We start from the raw sequence: 18258 nt of genomic DNA on the forward strand, positions 1-18258 counted from the left end.
GAGAAGCATTCGAATATATAAAAACGTAGATTTTATTATTTTATTTTAGTTTTCCTTATTCTACATACGTATGTATGTACGCGTATTCGCTATTAAACAAATTGCGTAATTAACGTAACAGAATATACTTTGTTCAAAGTCGATATTAATTTGATAAGAAATTGTGCTAATCTTGCTATTGAACTATATGATAAGGATATAAACATGTACATTTATATGTTTACGTGTAGGTAATACAGTTGAAGTAGGTTATTCGCGCGGGTAAAATAATCAATGAGAAATTGTGTTAACTACCTCAAAGTCCGTTAAAAAACTTTACGTGCACTCATGTAGTATGAGTACAAGACCAATAGAAATATATTGTAGACATATTAATAATCGAATCCACATGAAACATGTTGCTGCGGTAGTGTATCTAATCGTATTGCTGATCACCTACTGATATTAAGATACGTGAATTTGAACACGAAGTTAATCGAGTTTATCGTGTTTTACATAAGCTTTATCGATTACTGTTGCTACTAGTAGAAATAAATTATTAGAATTGGTAGGAATTCATTCTAGTCACAACCCATTACTTAACTTATGATAGCAACAGTTATTTCCATTCAACAACAGTTGGGAGTCATGAGGATATGCGTATGCAGACGGGGAATCCTTTGCACACATACGTATCAGTTATGTGTCACTACGCATATTATTTATTCATTAAATGTAAACAATACCAGGAATTTCGATTCGAAGCAATTCAAACTAATCACGTTTGTTGGAAATTCCATATGTAGCACGTGGAAAAAGAAGGGGGGGTGCATGTCGGAAACAGATGACGGTGTTGCATCTCTTTGTATCTACCGCGTAATGTTGCCTGTGCTTTGTTGTCCCTACTCTCGACTCTCTATGTATGTGGTTCCTTCTCTCTCTCTCTCTCTCTCTCCCCCCCTCCCTCCCTCTATACTAGTTCGACGGCGTGTGAAGGGGCCGGGACCGATCGATGCAATTAGTTCGTTGGTGACTTTCGCGGTCGTCGCATCGATTGTTTTCGTTCTTTTTAGTTGTTTCAATTTCATTTAAGTTATATTTCTTCTTCGACTTGACCGAATCGTAACGTATTAATTCTTAATTTTTGGCAATGTTAACGAAATGTTCAAATAATATTTATGTTTCGAAACACACCGTATGTGTCTCTTTCTCCAAATAATAGCAATTTAATAGATTACTCATACTTGTGATACGCCTTCGATTAACACGTTGCTCGATCTTCGATCAACGTAACTTTCACAGATTTTGATTCTTCCGTTATTACTGTCCAATTGAAATAGTATTTAATTCGTATTTGGACATATCCGGTTGATATACCATGCAGAATAGTTATGTTATCGAACACGACAATAATTCAGCGATCACGACGGTGTCACATGAGAGAACACAGGAAGCACAAAACAATGCTCAAGCGACGGAAAACACGTCGTTGACACCCACTAATAAACAAGCATACTTTGCCGATCAAAAGATTCCAATACCAGAATCCGAAACCGTAACGTATCTAAAACTAGAGCTCTAATTTCATTCTACTTGAAAACACAAACGTTTCTAATCATGTGGAGTATTACTAATATCAAATGAACTTTTTATAGGGTTGTTTTAGTTTCAGAAAATTATGGGCCTTTACGGGTCCTGGATTTTTAATGTCTATAGCTTATTTGGATCCTGGGAATATAGAGTCCGATTTACAATCTGGAGTAGCAGCAAAATATAAGGTATAGTTTCTAATTGTGTCCTCGTTTGGTAGTACCATGGTATCACTCAGTATTTTCTTTACAGTTACTATGGGTATTATTAAGTGCAACAATTTTGGGTCTTATTATGCAAAGGTTAAGTGCCAGGCTCGGCGTTGTAACTGGTTTACATTTAGCAGAAATGTGTTATAGACAATATAAGCTAGTGCCTAGACTAATATTGTGGATAATGATGGAGATTGCCATTATTGGTAGCGACATGCAAGAAGTAATAGGCACAGCTATTGCCTTATCTTTATTGACAAATAAAGCGTAAGCAATATGTTTCTTAATCTTTTGCTATGGTAAATTAATTTACATAGAGTTATCAAATATTCTTCCTATGTACTTTAGAATACCTATATGGGGTGGTGTACTCATTACTGTGATAGATACTTTTACATTTTTATTACTAGACAAGTATGGTTTGAGAAAATTGGAATTCTTTTTTGGACTTCTAATTACCGTAATGGCTGTTACTTTTGGTTACGAGGTAAGTTACATTGATATATTAAAAAGCAAAGTTGCATATAATTAAATTCCGTCTATATATGCAGAATAGCATCTCTGAAAATAAACCTGACTGTCAGAAACTCTAATGGAAAATGTTCAGAATGGTGGCCTTCACAATATTTTTAACCCTCTTAGTGCCACGGGCCGATGCGTTGTGGCGGACTGACTGCCTGGCGAGCCTAAACATATTTTATAACTAAGAATTTTGCTGACCAACATTATATTCTATATTTTTTAGTCTCAGAAGAAGAAATAGTAAAATTTTCCTCCAGGAAATCGGAATTTTGTATAAAGCTATTCATATAAGCGCGCATATAAAATCGGCTCTGGCACTAAGGGGGTTACAGCTCATTGAAATCTGTGACGATCCACGTCGTCATAAAGATATTAAAATTGTCAGTTTATACGGAGGTCTCCTCTCTTTTCTACATTCGTTTATATTTTCGTTTCTCTTAGTATATTATCTCCGCACCGCCTCAAAGCGAAGTAATGGAAGGCATGTTTATACCCTGGTACACAACCTACGATAGCGACACGTTATTACAGGCTGTAGGCATTGTTGGCGCAGTTATAATGCCACATAATTTATATCTTCACAGTGCATTAGTGAAAGTAAGGAAAACTTAGAGGGTATAATATCATATTTCTGAAATCAAGAAAGGTGACTCACGTTCGTATACTAAACGTGGTTCTTTAATGCATTCATTTATAATTTTCAGTCGAGAGATATCAATCGTAGGGAACCAAAAAAAGTGAGGGAAGCGAATATGTATTATTTTGTTGAAGCTTGCATAGCTTTGTTCGTTTCTTTTATTATAAACGTATTCGTTGTAGCAGTTTTTGCATATGGACTTTATAATAAAACAAATAATCAAGTTGTGAGTATAAAGTCCACGTTATATAATGTTAATTGTGAAATACTCGTAATTTTGTGTACATTTTATTTGGTTTCAGTATGAAGTATGCGAGGCTAGTAATTACACTTTAGGAATGGAAACATTTACAGTGAGTAATCAAATCATAGAATTATTTACATGATCCCGTTACACTTTAATCAGCTAATTTAGTGGTAGTTTCATGATAATGCTAAATTATATCAATTGCAGAAAGACAATGAAACTATTTCAGTAGACCTTAATAAAGGTGGCATATATCTTGGTTGTGCCTTTGGTGCCACAGCAATGTATATTTGGGCTGTAGGTATCTTTGCTGCCGGTCAGTCTTCCACGATGACAGGCACATATGCAGGACAATTTGCAATGGAAGGATTTTTGAATCTTCAATGGGCTCGTTGGAAGCGAGTTCTTTTTACCAGAATGATCGCCATTGTTCCCACTTTTCTTGTAGCATTTTTCAGCCACATAGACAATTTAACTGATATGAACGACATCTTAAATGCCGTTATGACGCTTCAGTTACCTTTTGCAACCTTGCCAACTATAGCATTTACAAGCAGCTCTCAGATAATGGGCGAATTCCGAAATGGATTGTATGTAATTCTTCTTGCATTTCTTCTCTATATTTGTTCAGTTTCTGTAGTGCCCTTTTAAATTTCAGAGGAAACAAAATTGTTGCCACGGCATTGTCTGGGCTAGTGATAGCTATAAATATATATTTTGTAGTAAGTACAGTGAAACCGGATCATTGGGCAAAAATATTTGGAATCACAATATACTCCATTTTATATCTGCTATTTTGCCTTTATTTGATCATTCATATGGCTGTTAGTATGGGTGCAACTTCTCTCGGCAACAATTGGGTATGTATCAATTAGTATCATTGACAATGGCAATAAGTACATTATCGGTTTTTTTTCTAGTTTATCATTTCATTTATTTTTGTTCCAGTTTGTGAAAAAATATATTGGTAGTCCTGTAACTACGACGCTTGGATTATCAAACCCTACTATATATGCAAGGTGAGATCGCGTGTTTTTTTTTTTTTTTTTTAACAGAATCTAGTAGCTAGTTCATTTACATGTTTTATATTGTTTGTTGTCTCAATATGCAAACGGAAATATTGTTCTTCTTTTGCCTGTAAAAGATTGCAATTAGTAGTAAATTACTCATTTCAAAGATTTTATTTAGACCTTTCATAAGAGACTGCTATGTTTCCGTTTCATAAAGATTTGTTTAATATTTATAATAATCGTTTTCTAATAAAATGTTGTTATATATGCATGTTTATGATTGTCGTATTATTATGTGGATCACTGCTGTGGAATATATAAGTGTCTCAGTCATCTTCATACAATTTTCCAATATAATGATTTTGTAATTTAATTGAAACTAAGATGAACACTTGTTTGTTCGTGTATATGCTTTATTCAATGGTTATTTAGTAGATCATGTCAACAGAAACACATTAATATCTACTGTATTTGCGAATGCATGATGAAACAATTTACTTTACTCTGGACGCTTGTTCTTGTGTTCACAAATACACAAGTATATTCACAAATATACAAGTGGTTGTATTTCCATTTTTCACCTTATATGCATTAAATTTCTCCATCCATATGTATACACAATTTTGATATATATGTATGTGTTTGTGTATGTATATATGTATGTATGCTTCATTAACAGTGTATACGTTTTTCAATCAATACTAACACACAAAATGTGGTAAAACTGACTATGTCTATCCCTTAGCATTTCATTTAAAAAAAAATAAATTTAATATGTGTGTCAAACAATTTATGTCTGAATCGACAAATAAGAGAAATATTTTTGGTATGAGTATTTTGTACTATATTATATGTTATCGTAATATATTAATTAGTATTTAAGTACTTGATAGGTATTTAACAATAAACAAACTTAGTACAGTTAAAGTTAGAATTATTTCTTTTTCGTTCATAGTTTCTTCAATGTATCAGAAACATCTTTAAGTACATAAATGAGTTTGACTTGTGATACTATTTTATTTGAGACGCCTTCTTCCAAATACAAAAAATGTGTCTATTTGAAAACAATTCCAAGATCATCCGATTTCAACGTAGCGTCGCATATGGTATGTAATATCATCTGGCATTGTTTATTCGTTTTTTGGTTTTTAATAACACAGTATATAATATAACACTGTGCGAGTTGAAATACTCATTGGTAAAAACTGCTTAGCGTAATTATTACATTTATTTGTCACTTGTCTATCGGTTGCTCACTCATATGTTTGTTAAACGTGATTTTTATTATCAGAGTTCTGATCATAGTCGTCTGTTGATATTCCTTAATTTGTTAACTAAAAACACTTTCATTGCATGCATGTCATTTTTTAACCGACAAAGGGGTCTACTGTCAAACGTTAACTCGATTTTGAGGCATTCCGATTAGGGTAAGTTCTCTCTCTGCATTACAACAAATAAGTTACGTGAAGCCGATTGTCATTCTTTACTTAAGGCATAAAGTTAATTTACACAATATTTCAGATCAAATCCAGCATTCAATATTCAAGAAAACGGGAATGGCAATTTTAGCACGATACCAGATTACTGATGAGTGACAGATATCGCATGTACATACACATGTATATACAATATAAATACATACAATCTAATAGCTAGCATATGTGCTCACGGTTCATATTTTTTTACGTACGTTGATGTTGTACAGAATATGAAACATGTATTTAAAAATTAAAATTATGTAAATAGTACGTATATATTCTCAATTTTTAAATAAATGAACATTATATTGTTATATAGCAGTGTTATGAGAAAGTACTTAAGCTCTGCACAAATATGACTGTTCATAGCCAGAAAGACAAAGGCTCTCAAAGCCATTGTACTCTACATCCTATTTAAAACTGTCGTACAGTAGTCCTGCCATGATCGTGCGAAAATATAGGAATACGATATACATGTCACTGAATTCCTAATGAAAGGAACTATCATTGTAGGTGCTTAAAAAAGGGTGGTTCCATTTTAGAAAAGTCAAGGTAACCTTGATATCTCTAAAAAAATGACATAAAAACAAAATTATTTTATAGCATCGTGTCAGCCCCATTGTACCATGAAACTTTGTCCCTACCATATTTTACGTATCTTTAGAAACGACAAAGATATTTGAGGTGCTAACGTTTGGTGACTCACCCTGTATATTACATACTCAGCAGTAGCAGATGCTACCTCCAGGCATATGTATATGCTCTAATATACAATGTATAAGCTCTAAATACTAAAAAAAGATTGTTTATTTATACATACGACTGTTTAAAAATGGCGCGATTTGTGGCGAAATGTCGTATCAGAATATGAAGGTGCATACCAATGGAGCGCCTAATCATTTAATGGCAAAATACTCAAACTATTAGACAAATTTACCGAATGGTAAAAATGGTAAAAATCTAAGTTTGATAAATGTGAGTACATAGTGTATCCATAGATTAATGGATATATTACACATAATTAAACAACGACAATCGTTTTCGTTTGTTATATATTTTTTATTTATTCTTAAATCTCATAAAAATATTTCGAGTGCCATACTCCTATATATTTGTACGATTACTATTATGCCAAGCAACGAGAAACACGTAATAATAGTGGTCCGTTCGGAGAAAATTTTTACATATTGTCTGTTTATTCATACATACACATGTATGTATGGGTATATCATCATAACCATATTTAAACAATAATTGAATGAAGCTTAGCAATGTAATAGCTGATATCATAACTAATATCACTTTCTTGCTGAAAAGTAACGTATACCGTCAGCTCTTGTAATTTAAAACATTATGACTAGACACTCGCCAAAATATCACAAACGAACACAGTTCGTCGGTTTTATTAAGAACTTTCCAATTTTATTGATGTCACACAAATATGTAAAAGTAATTATACCGTAAGAACAAAATTGTGCTCGATATTAGTCATTCTCTCACCTTTATTTTGTAAACTATTTCACCCTGAATCACAGATCATTCTCTCACAAACTTTGAAAATCAATTTAAGTAACATAGCACTTAGTAATCACAGAAACCTCAGAAAACATGTTTTCTTTCATGAGGCTAATAAAAATTGTTATAAAATTCATTTAAGAAAAAATTACCTTGCTTTCAATAATTATTTTGCAACACTGTAGTATGTAATAGGTATTAGTTTTTTTCAGGACAGAGTCGTTCTTCTCCTTTGTTTGTATGCTTGTAAACTAAAATAGTTTATCATCGATAGAAAAGTACAAATGTTTTGGGTCTTTCGAAACGCTGGATACAATGTGTGTCATATTTGTTTATTTTGCTTGCCATTGCTCTACTTGTCAATGTATGTAGAAGTAAATACGAGTTCATCATTTGACCTTGCCATAACCTTGACATTTCTATCCGTTCATTTAGAAAAAAACCATTTGAAGAATGAACTTTTAGTTTGAACAATACTATATCCATTTTTATATAGGATCCGTTGTTAATCGAAGGTAATACTGATTATATTCTCGTTTATAATGCCAATAAATAAAATCAATTATAGAAAAAATTAATAAAACTAATATCATTATAGAAGACGTTAGAGCGACTGAAATTAAAATAAAAAATGATTAATTACATAATTAATGATTTCTTTACATATGATTAGGGGGAATGTAACACATACCGATAATTTTAGTTGTGTTCACATTATATCCAAATTTATCTCTATCTATTGCACACTCTTTCTCCCAATTCAGAGGTATAACATCTTTAGTTAGCATGATCACTTCGTTTAGAGGACATAACACAGCACAACCAGGAATTGTTAAAAGCACTGGTTCATCGCTAGAATTTTTATATGAAACCTGTAAGCGATTCTTATAGTCAGAAAATTTTGCACTTTACATGGAAAATATTTCTAAATGCTTACCGTTACGAAATACTGATCTTGCGAATTTGTTCTTAATTCTATAAGTATCATAGCACTGTACGGTGGACAGTGTGGATCAAATACATTCAAAGTCATTAACATGTTGGCTAAAGTTTCATCATGGGCACTGTACATCCACACTTTTCTATCTGGTATTAGTGAATTTTTCGACTTCTTCACCATATGATTTATCATCTCTCCCAATAGAGATCCTGATAAATAATATATATATAATTTTTTATTCCTTAGCTTTTGTAATTGCACTTCAAAAATAATATTTACCTGATTTTAATCTTTGAAGAATCTTATTATAAGCTTCGATTGTAAAACTTTTATCAGCAATAGGTTTCAGTTTATCAGGAAATACTGATTTTGTCCACTCTGGAAGCGTTTTATTATAGATATTCTAGAAAAAGTTTATTAATTTAATATGCTGATAATCCACAAGGAATATAATGCTAATATTACCTCAATAAATAACGTGTCATAAAGTTGCAATACAGTTCGCAGAGAAGAAATGTTGTTTCCTGTTTTTTCTGTTAAATATGCATATAAATTTTTATTCTCTTCATTTATACGTTTTATTTCAACAGAATTAAGAACTTTTTCTAATTCGTAATCATATTTTGGACAATGCTTCTTAGCAGCCAAAACATGGTCCTCATCTTCGGGAATAGTATGGACTGGAATGGGCATCCATTGAATACTGTCCCATTTTTGATTGCCATATGGTGGATATAGACCAGCAAGATGTGATTCTGCTGACATTAAAGTACGATCTACATCGGTGCTTTGAATATAGATATCAAATGGACTATAGAAGTTGCTCAGAAGATGTGAATAGCGTTTGCGAAGCCAACGACCAAGCTGTAAATGCTGATGTTTTCCACGCTATATATCACATAATAAATATATTAGTAAGTATTTAAATGTTACCACAGAATATAGAAGGATCATAGAATATTTTATATAGTATTGGTAGTACTTTCTACATTCTTTATACAAAGATTATGTCTATGTAGCTTAGTTTGTTTTTTTAATAGTGTTCAAAGAAAAATAAATGCTAAAAAAATAAGTATCTGACTCATAATTGTTAAAACATATTTATATTGGCTAACTACTTACATTAGTTAACTGACCATATGGTACAGGCCAAAGGCTCTCATTATTATATGGATCATTAGGATAACATCTTATAGGTGTTCTATCTCCATGTCTGTACAGCTAAAAAATAAATATAATGCTAAATATAAACGTAAAAAAAACTTAGTGCCGAAAAATTTCATCATTCGTTTCGTAAAGCCACATACGTAAATAGATGAAAGCAAGCATGCAAATGTAGAACTTTCTATATTGGTTGTATAAATTTTTAGTCATTTAGGCTATAGCTGTTTTTAATTAGCTGTTATGAACATATGTACACGTACATAAAACCTACTTTAGCATTCAATTTTTATCGACATATAATGAGAATCTAAATTATTATTATTATTTCTCGCTGCATATTATGTTAAGACAAATAACAGAATCTGAACTTACGATATTAGCAAAAACAATGGTCCCCGCATCTTTATTTTCCGCCCGTGAGAAATTCGGAATCGATAATACCAGGATTATAATCAGTAAATTTCCATTCAGGCTTGACATTTTTTGTGAATTTCTTTTACACCTTCGGGCCTCTGAGAAGAGGTTTCATATGGAAATTAAATTATACATCGATCTATTGATTACTGCAACCTGTGGAATATTGCAACAAACCTAACATCTTCCAAGTTCTAACAACAATAATACATAGTACACTGCTTGCATAGACGTCACGTTAATACGTGTTTCGCTCGACACGGTTAAACTGTGTTAAAGATTATGAGCGTATGCGATATTATGTTCAAAACAACAAACATCCGGCCTTTTAAAAACCTAACTGTTGCGAAATTTATTCGAATGCTTTATTGTCGCCAATATCGGTTTCCCTACCATTATCGCAGTATCCGAGTCTGGGTTAGGGTTATTCACTTTGTCAGTGGTACTCATCCGGAAAATCTTTTTCGGAATTGATTTATCACACTCGTGTGAATTCGTATACACGTATGTACATATACACTAATACACAACGTATGTAGATATAAACACATCTGTTACATACAATACAATTTGTATTTATATTTGACTTTCGATTGCGATAAATTATCACGTAATGCACTGCATGTAATGTTAACCCTTATCACTACAAGAACTATATAGAACGCTTGGCAATGAACTGATTCATTAATTTATATAACATCATCCGATACGCGTTTCAAAGATAGTCGTCAATAACATTATTTTATTATTACAAGAGTGCAGAACCAGAGTGATTTCTCAAACTACAAAAGAACTACAAAACGCGCGCACGTAATCGATTGGTTGTCGCTAAAGAGCAATGACAAATGATAGCCGTTATTAAAACATATAATTGTAAATTGTATATTTTTATACAATGTCTGTACATGAATTTCATAATACAATTATCTTAAATTTAATATTATATGAAAATAATTGAAAATAGGGATATCACTGTATAATAGAGAACAGTAACAGAACCGTTCCAAAAAAATTACAGTTTGGTTTTTTCATTCTTCCCTGTTTTTGTTTTCCTTAAGATTGCACATTTTAATAAATTCTATTTTATACCTTTAACCTGAATTCACAATATAAAATTTGTATATAACTTTCGCGTCTATATTACAATATATGAATACATATATTTATTTATTATACATGTAAGTCACCTTAGGTACCGGATTAATTTACCTGTTCCGAATATATAAACATACTCAACGACTAACTAATCCACCCCCCCCCTCCCCCACCCTAATTATTGACTTTTAACATAAATAAATCTTTCTGTACAGATTGCTACACATAGAAATGTATGCGAGCAATTTATGGGATTCGAAAATTTTACATAATCGGTTACTTTACTGAAACAGTTATCTACACGATAAAGGGATCATTTTGCGATTGATTCCCGAAGGTTACACGAAAGAACCGCAAAGTTCATTTTCGAATTTGCGATTCATAAAAAAATGCTTCTATACATCCGTACCTACAAATCTTCGTGCTGTTTGTGTTTGATGTTACTCAATGATAAGTAGTGGAATACATTTTAAACAAAACAACAACAGTTAGATCACAGTCTTCGCTGACGATAGCGTTGTGCGAATAAAATTAAAATCTGTGCTATAAACGGCCACAAAATTAACATAGCGAATAATCGCGGAGAACATTCCGGCAAAGGCCACCATTTTGAGTATGGACTCGTCGTAGGCTGTCTCTGAAATGCAAGAAGTCGTTAAGTAATTGAATGCGACAGGAATGACGTTTAATGCAAACAATCCGAAGATTGGAATTTGGCCAATGAAGGTAAACTTACGATTTGCGGCGCTAACGCGTGTAATGCTTGACCTTCTAAGCTACGTACTCTAGCTGTTATTCTGTCCAAGTCCCTTTGTAAATTTTGCATAGTTGTGGCTATTTGATTAAAAAAATCAGCGTTTGATTTTTCATCTCGCTTATTCCTTTGTCTGCTTCTATCTTGTTTACTTTCTACTACTGTCTCCATGTAACCACTTATATTGGTGTATCCATTAGACAACACCGAAGAATTCTCCTTCGGAACGATCAGCTCGTTAACTGCGTCGTTACTAACGTTTATTCCGGTCGATATCTTCTGGCTCGAAGTAGGAGATTTCATTGTATCCTTTTGCGATCGTTCCGGAGCAGTCTGTATGTAAAAGAAACAAAAATTCATTGTGTAAACTCAAAACAAAACAATCTTTCATTCCGATATCAGATGCTTTTTTTCATGTCTTTAATATAAACAACTTACTTCGACGGTATCTATGAATTCTTCCTCCTCGCCGTCAGTATCCGGTGGTAATGGACTTGCACTGTTACTACTGGCTGGACTAGTCTCTAAACTACTCGCGATGTGCCGGGTCATATTATTGCAAACCCTGTGCGGCGATGTTTCTCTGGATGCTGTGCCACATACGTTTATTATAGTCTTCCGATATACGTTTTAACAGAATATCCATTTATTGTTTACCAGATATTTAAATAAAAACAATGCATGTATTATCAATGTTTACAAATACCAACCCAAGGGTGAACCAGACAATGGTGAACCAGGTTGCGAACGCACCCGCTCTAAAACAGGGCCAACAAGTAGCTCCAAGTCCTCCTGTGGAACACTCTCGTAAAATGTGTCCAAACTACCCAGAAAATTGGCCACTTTATCCGTATAAGACATGGTCTCCACAATCTAATGCAACACGTAAATCAACATTAAACATTGTTAGGAAATTGTTATATTAAATTATAGTCAATTGTATGTGTACACATATATATATATACGTATATACAATATATATATATGTATGTATATATATATATATTTTTTTTTAAATCAACCTTTTTCAATTCTTCTACATAATTATTCATAGCTTCTGTTGTACTCATATTACCCAATCGAGTCCAAGCATCCCACTTAGCTTTTTTGACTAAATCCCAGAATGCAGGCTTTGGTTGTTGACATGGTCCTTCTGTTGCTTGTTTATAGTATGCATAAAAACGTAGCATAACTTCATTGCTAGGTTGATAAGCTCCTGAAATATAATGAGAAAAAGCACAAGTGATTTAACTGCTCGATTGTTCTATTAGTTTACTAATGGATTATATTATATTGTATTATATGCATCAAGTAACTTATGAAAAAGAGCCAAAGTTTTAGAAAAAAACATAGATATATTTGTGATTACTGAGGAATAATATAATGATTTTAAACATAAAGTACAATTCATTTGTTTTTATTTGGTTAGAAATTAATACAAGAATGCTTACACATTTAATTGCAATAAATGAAAAGTGCAGGTCCACACACGTGAATATAATAATAATATTATGCAAATAATAATAATGCTACAGCAAATAAAACGTAAAACAAAAAAGTTATTTGACACAAACTCATTCTTCATAGAAAATATCTGTAATACACAGGTAAAGGAACGGCAATTACAAAGAAAATGGGCATAAATTCGATTAGAGAATTTAGGGTTTAGTGGCTTTCAACATATACTCTAAATTGACAATAAAATGTACTAGAAACCATTTTGTTCATTTAACGTTGTGTTTTTATAATATACGTCTAGGTACGGGTATCATGAAATAAACGAATAATTATTGAAAATCATTGAAGAATTCGAACGAAATAAATATATTCCTTCGCGATAAATTTAAATGAAAAGATGCATACAAAAGATAAATATTTTGTCAAGTCAGGCGTGAACTTTGTACGATTTCTTGGTGTTGCGATCAGATTATCATTACAGTATGTAAAGCAAGTATTGTTATACATTTTTCGTTCATGCATTATGAATTTAACAGGATGAAGAAATTAGTCTAACAAGCTGGTGTGTATATCAAACATATTACCGAGAAGAAAAAGTGATCAAATTCCTAGCTGAATAGATAATACTCAGACGGGGCTCGTAGCAAGTGTGTTTTGCATTCTAAACATGAGGAAAGAGAGCGACAGAGATCAAACTCTCGAAGAAAACAGATTGTGTAGTTCAGGTTGGCACAGTTAAACGTCCGATTAGAACAATTTCGACTAATTGACTGAAAAGTTTACCATTTTTTGGCAGACTCCGAATCACATTAACAGCCGCGTGAAACTTCTCCTCTGTCGTCATGGCAAGCAATGGCAAGATCCGCAGTTTTTTTTAAAAGATAGATACACAAACCTGCTTCGCTTCTTTGTTTTTTTTTTGTGTCTATCTATCGACCGTTTTAGGTCGAATTATTTGGTGTTATTTTAAATGGAAACTATTTTCAAGAAAAATATTAATCGGTTCGCTATCGTAACACGAGCAAAGAATCGCGTAAACAGGAGAATAAGCAAATGACAGATCACCAATTGATGACTGGACTGGCGATCGTCCGTCCAGTAATCATAGATTCACGATAGCGCATGCGCGTTAAGTGATCGGACGTTTAACCCCTTCTTTGTTGCTTGCAATCTATACATGCACGAATCGTGCTGCACGATACATTTACACGACTATATCGACAGGTACAGTCTACCCGACTATGCGTGTATCATATATGTACCATTAACCATAACTATATCCGTACACGAGAAGATGGCACTTGATTCGACACCTGATATACGATCTATACCTTGTATTTACCTTAAGCCTTATACCATGACCTAAAGTCTAAGGTTATAAGTCATGAGATACCTACTATACGCTAACAATTGTATCTCACATTGGGGTCCCCTCGTACTCGTGCGACCATACCATAACCTGACATAATTTACTTCTGAAATACAACTAAGGTGTACAATAATAATATATAACAACGCATAATATTGTACACCAACGGTTGAAGAGATGTAAGGAGTAATACAAAATATCCGCCATCTTGTTATGCGCGCTTTACATAAACGTGAACACTTTCTAACTGCACATTGTATTAAGATAAAAAACGAATTATAAATTAAGCGTCGAATTTGCTCGAAAATGTGCCGGTACTCATGAATTGCATTATTAGCAAATCTGGTCTATAGGGATTAATCATAAGTGAATTGCCACTAATTGAATCATCGAGTCTCCGCAACAAAGTTCAGATTCGGACTGGCACGGGGGAGAGAAACAAAGTAACTTTAGCAGTGCTCGATCGTCGACGATCGGTTACTTAGACTCATTACATTATGTAGATGATAACGTTAAAAGTACTACGATAAGTTTTCTATAGAATTTTATTCTTTATTTTACACAGCAGAAAATATTTACTGTGCAGCTGCTGCCGTTGGCGCAGAGATTGTAGCTTTAGCCTGTTCTTCACGGATACGGTCTTTTTTAAGTTGCCCCATGAAAGAAGCTTTGTCAGCAGCAGTCTGGAAACGTCCATGTCCGAATTTGGAGCTAGTGTCGATGAATTTAAGATTGATTTTCTCCAATGCGGATCGCTTAGTATGCACCAATAAAGACTGCAACAATAATATACTCACTTTCAGTACCAATAGCTTCGAAATATACAAATTTGTAGCATACTATATTGCCTCTCAGTCCTATCATTAAATATCACTAATAAATCATGTATAGGCTCCAAATTCTCATCACAATGAACTAGCAATAGAGATTTTCTTTTAACAACATTCAAGATCAATTACCTTGCGCAGAGTAATTACACGTTTTTTGGGTCCCATGCAACAGCCTTTGATCATAACAAAGTCATTGTTGACTTCACCATAATGAGGAAAACCGCCCATGGGGGTAATTGTTTTTTCAGTACGATCGTACTCTGTAGAAGCATTGTTCTTTACAATCTAGAAAAAATTAAAAGATATTTTTTAAAACATCAGTTTATTCGCGGTAAGTAAAGTAAATTGATGTCTTATGCTTTGGAGACCTAAAACGTAACAAATGCATACGTCTTTAGGCACTATGACTGCATAATGTTTCTATTCGCCTTGTATCAGATTATTAATCTTCGTAAAAAAAGAGTAACATACGAACAAGGCAAATGTTCGGAATAATTTAAGCATTATATACCTTGCCATCCTTGGTATGAATTCCTTGACCAATTCTGTAAATCTTTTTATTCATTTCTGTACGATGATGGTAACCTTTTTGACCTGCCCGCGCAACAGTGAACGATACACGGCTTGGATGCCAAGCACCGATACAAGCGACTTTCCTCAGTCCTTTGTGCGTTTTGCGTGGTAGTTTCTTTGTATGCCAACGCGACGTAACACCTGGAATCATAAAATCGTGTTTCTTAAACCAATCTTGTAGAAAACAAGTTGCTATAACTGAGGTTAGCAATTGCTCGTAATGAAGGACTTCAGAAGGAAGGCAGCACGAATATTATCTTCAATCTATTCAGATAAGCACACATTTCGCGTTGTCATCATATAGTCCACATAGTATCACGAAATTTCTCAATAGCTATTGTTTAAACCCACCTTTGTATCCCTTTCCTTTCGTGACACCGATCACGTCAATCATCTCATCCGAAGCAAAAACACTGCTAATCGGTACAGGCTTCTCAAGGTGTTCATGAGCCCATTGAACCTTCTGTGCGATAGTTCCTCCATTGAGTTGAATCTCCATAATATGAGCTTTCTTCTGTCGTTGCTTCAACAATCTCATCTGTTCGCGGTCAGATAACACAGTGTTATTAGGCAATGAACACAATTCTATGTACACCCATATTAAAAATAATGATAAGTTTTGAAAAATACCTGCGTGTGAGCAATGATCCTTACAACTTTGCAATACTTAACGATCTTGCACAAGTCATTCTCAATGGATTTACGACCAAGATCATCCTGCCATTTCTTGGAAGCCTTCGTAAATGCCTTCTTTTTGCTCTTGTACCTGTAGAAAAGTAACCGTAATGGCTGTTTTTCTTTGTACGTTTATATCGGTACCAATCTGTAACGTGCCAGCCTCTTCATATAGAGCGGAGACTGTACACAATTCTTGAATCAACTTTTCAAAGAATGCATCTTTGTACAGTCAAATTCAAAACTTGCTCTCTTCGATGTGAGCGGAGAGCTGATTTCAGACTGTTTTAGTATCTTTTGAACAATGGTGTTAAGATCGCAGAGACCGCGCAACATAAAAGCTAAAATCAATGTCTTACCAATTCTTGTAGAACCTCCTACGACAACCTTCAGAAAGATGTTCTGCCCAAACAGTGGTAAGAGCACGTAGACCGTGTGGAGTTTCTATGTAACCAACTACACCGACCACCATCATTGGTGGTGTCTCGAGGACTGTAACGGCTTCTACAATTTCCTTTTTGTTTACCTCTGAAAGCAGCAGACGTATTTATGTCGCAACAAGTTGATCGTAAAAGCAGTTTCATTTATTTACGAAAATTAAATAGCTGTGCCAGACATGGTTTGTCTCAATGATCATCACCCAATGGGTTATCAAGAGATTATGGAATATGTCGTGCCTCCTTGTTCTCCGCATAAGCAGAGCATAGAGCTAATTTTCGACACTGTGGTAAAGACCGTACTGCACAATATCAAGCAGCTCTTGAACCACGACCAAAGTCGACCGACGCATTTCTGCATCTATCGGACTAAGGCCACCGTATCGACTATTTCAAATTTAATATGGTACTCAAAATAAGACAACGTAAAACTAATTATTTATGAAATGGCCGCTCACTCGATCCTGGACGATCAGCTTCCCTGACCACGTGGGTCATACCAGCCTTGTATCCAACGAACGCGGTCAAATGCACTGGTTTGCTTGGATCATCTTTTGGAAAGGCCTTTACTTTACCACGATGACGCTGAGATCTCTTCTTGGGGTAGAATCCCATAGACCCATGCCGAGGGGCACTGAACTTTCTGTGAGACTTTACAACAAAAGAAAATCTTCCATTAAGACTGCGAAACAAGCAAATCGAACAAAATATTTCAATTATTTAGAGATCAGACCGCCCTAGAATTATCCTCATGGTTATTCAGTTGAAACCATAAACTGTACACATCTAGAATCATCATTAAACAGAAAGTAAGAAACTTGGACACGTGGTCTAATTTAGTCGTAGACATCGCGTTGGTAAAATTATTGTATTATTAATTCAATACAAAATAGAAATTAAACCCGATGTAGAGGTCCTAAGATTACACAATATTTGAACAAACAAATTCGCTACAGTCTCCTTGATATCGAAAATTGAATAAGAATCAATCGCAGATCTCAGAGCTTCGAAAGAAATATCGTAAACGTACTCACCATTCCGATTGCAACGATGAAAATGGAGGATCGTTTCCGTTACAATCGCTTTTATAGCTGCAGACAAAGCCGGGCTTACAATACAACGAGAGAAAAGTACCTAGATTGAAAAATCTAGGTTACAGGTTCAGTGAAATTTATGGATTAGGCTTGAAGCATATGAAAGTACATATTTTCCCACACGCACACGTGGGTCAGGAGAAATAACGAGACACGTAGAATTTCACGTTTCTATCCAGAAAAGTGACGCTAAGCCTCGATGGCTTGTTAGGAAGTTGATAGTTCTAGGGATATTTTCTCAGCCAACTTCGGTTTACATATGTAT

General features: G+C 34.0%; 4 protein-coding genes and 1 non-coding gene across 9 annotated transcripts; 1 reads left to right on the forward strand and 4 right to left on the reverse strand.

Moving 5' to 3' along the window:
• Positions 1 to 985: 985 nt before the first annotated feature.
• On the forward strand, positions 986 to 5989 carry Mvl (solute carrier family member malvolio). 4 transcript variants are annotated; one of them, XR_013493895.1, is made up of 13 exons: positions 986 to 1534; positions 1635 to 1757; positions 1822 to 2048; positions 2130 to 2268; positions 2745 to 2900; positions 3008 to 3166; positions 3243 to 3293; positions 3395 to 3777; positions 3846 to 4047; positions 4136 to 4206; positions 5153 to 5303; positions 5578 to 5624; positions 5719 to 5989. XR_013493895.1 is itself a non-coding variant. In XM_078178782.1 (12 exons), the coding sequence occupies exons 1-11, from the start codon at positions 1358 to 1360 to the stop codon at positions 5621 to 5623; spliced, it is 1734 nt and encodes a 577-aa protein (XP_078034908.1). In that variant the 5' UTR covers positions 986 to 1357; the 3' UTR covers position 5624; positions 5719 to 5989. The 4 variants fall into 4 exon arrangements, 2 of the variants coding, with proteins under 2 accessions (XP_078034908.1, XP_078034907.1); XR_013493894.1 differs by having other exon boundaries at positions 5153 to 5624; XM_078178782.1 differs by lacking the exon at positions 5153 to 5303.
• Positions 5990 to 7159: 1170 nt separating this feature from the next.
• On the reverse strand, positions 7160 to 10218 carry LOC144469124 (prostatic acid phosphatase). Its single transcript, XM_078179054.1, has 8 exons — positions 9886 to 10218; positions 9667 to 9806; positions 9253 to 9351; positions 8596 to 9018; positions 8410 to 8533; positions 8128 to 8339; positions 7882 to 8062; positions 7160 to 7803 (listed from the first exon to the last, which is right to left on the reverse strand). Exons 1-8 carry the CDS (start codon positions 9890 to 9892, stop codon positions 7679 to 7681), a joined length of 1311 nt encoding a protein of 436 aa, XP_078035180.1. The 5' UTR covers positions 9893 to 10218; the 3' UTR covers positions 7160 to 7678.
• A 347-nt stretch (positions 10219 to 10565) lies between these two features.
• Positions 10566 to 14777, reverse strand: LOC144468654 (uncharacterized). Of its 2 annotated transcripts, none has more exons than XM_078178272.1 (6): positions 13799 to 14777; positions 12580 to 12773; positions 12268 to 12430; positions 11996 to 12147; positions 11540 to 11890; positions 10566 to 11440 (listed from the first exon to the last, which is right to left on the reverse strand). In XM_078178272.1, exons 1-6 carry the CDS (start codon positions 13857 to 13859, stop codon positions 11297 to 11299), a joined length of 1065 nt encoding a protein of 354 aa, XP_078034398.1. In that variant the 5' UTR covers positions 13860 to 14777; the 3' UTR covers positions 10566 to 11296. The 2 variants fall into 2 exon arrangements, with proteins under 2 accessions (XP_078034398.1, XP_078034399.1); XM_078178273.1 differs by lacking the exon at positions 13799 to 14777 and adding an exon at positions 13600 to 13768.
• Positions 14778 to 14911: 134 nt separating this feature from the next.
• On the reverse strand, positions 14912 to 18008 carry Rpl3 (ribosomal protein L3). The gene is made up of 8 exons (XM_078178271.1): positions 17934 to 18008; positions 17358 to 17550; positions 16822 to 16990; positions 16418 to 16553; positions 16139 to 16325; positions 15726 to 15928; positions 15344 to 15499; positions 14912 to 15160 (listed from the first exon to the last, which is right to left on the reverse strand). Exons 1-8 carry the CDS (start codon positions 17934 to 17936, stop codon positions 14960 to 14962), a joined length of 1248 nt encoding a protein of 415 aa, XP_078034397.1. The 5' UTR covers positions 17937 to 18008; the 3' UTR covers positions 14912 to 14959.
• LOC144469605 (small nucleolar RNA U43) lies at positions 17623 to 17698 on the reverse strand. The gene has a single exon (XR_013494017.1). It is a non-coding gene; the product is annotated as a small nucleolar RNA U43 (small nucleolar RNA).
• Positions 18009 to 18258: the final 250 nt, after the last annotated feature.

The sequence above is a fragment of the Augochlora pura genome, chromosome 4, assembly GCF_028453695.1.
Source record: "Augochlora pura isolate Apur16 chromosome 4, APUR_v2.2.1, whole genome shotgun sequence".
NCBI lineage: Eukaryota > Metazoa > Arthropoda > Insecta > Hymenoptera > Halictidae > Augochlora > Augochlora pura.

Coding starts and splice junctions, on each gene's coding strand:
- Rpl3 (XM_078178271.1), bottom strand. Junction 16,326..16,417: donor GGATCATTGCTCACACGCAG/GTATTTTTCAAA, acceptor GACCGCGAACAG/ATGAGATTGTTGAAGCAACG. Junction 15,929..16,138: donor GAAAGGAAAGGGATACAAAG/GTGGGTTTAAAC, acceptor TTATGATTCCAG/GTGTTACGTCGCGTTGGCAT.
- LOC144469124 (XM_078179054.1), bottom strand. Junction 8,340..8,409: donor TCTTCAAAGATTAAAATCAG/GTAAATATTATT, acceptor ATTATTTATCAG/GATCTCTATTGGGAGAGATG. Junction 7,804..7,881: donor GAACACAACTAAAATTATCG/GTATGTGTTACA, acceptor TTTTAATTTCAG/TCGCTCTAACGTCTTCTATA.
- LOC144468654 (XM_078178272.1), bottom strand. CDS start 13,859: ATGACGACAGAGGAGAAGTTTCACGCGGCTGTTAATGTGATTCGGAGT. Junction 12,774..13,798: donor TCGGAGTCTGCCAAAAAATG/GTAAACTTTTCA, acceptor ATTATATTTCAG/GAGCTTATCAACCTAGCAAT. Junction 11,891..11,995: donor AATTCATAGATACCGTCGAA/GTAAGTTGTTTA, acceptor TTTTACATACAG/ACTGCTCCGGAACGATCGCA.
- Mvl (XM_078178781.1), top strand. CDS start 1,358: ATGCAGAATAGTTATGTTATCGAACACGACAATAATTCAGCGATCACG. Junction 1,535..1,634: donor CAATACCAGAATCCGAAACC/GTAACGTATCTA, acceptor AACTTTTTATAG/GGTTGTTTTAGTTTCAGAAA. Junction 4,048..4,135: donor CTTCTCTCGGCAACAATTGG/GTATGTATCAAT, acceptor TTTTTGTTCCAG/TTTGTGAAAAAATATATTGG.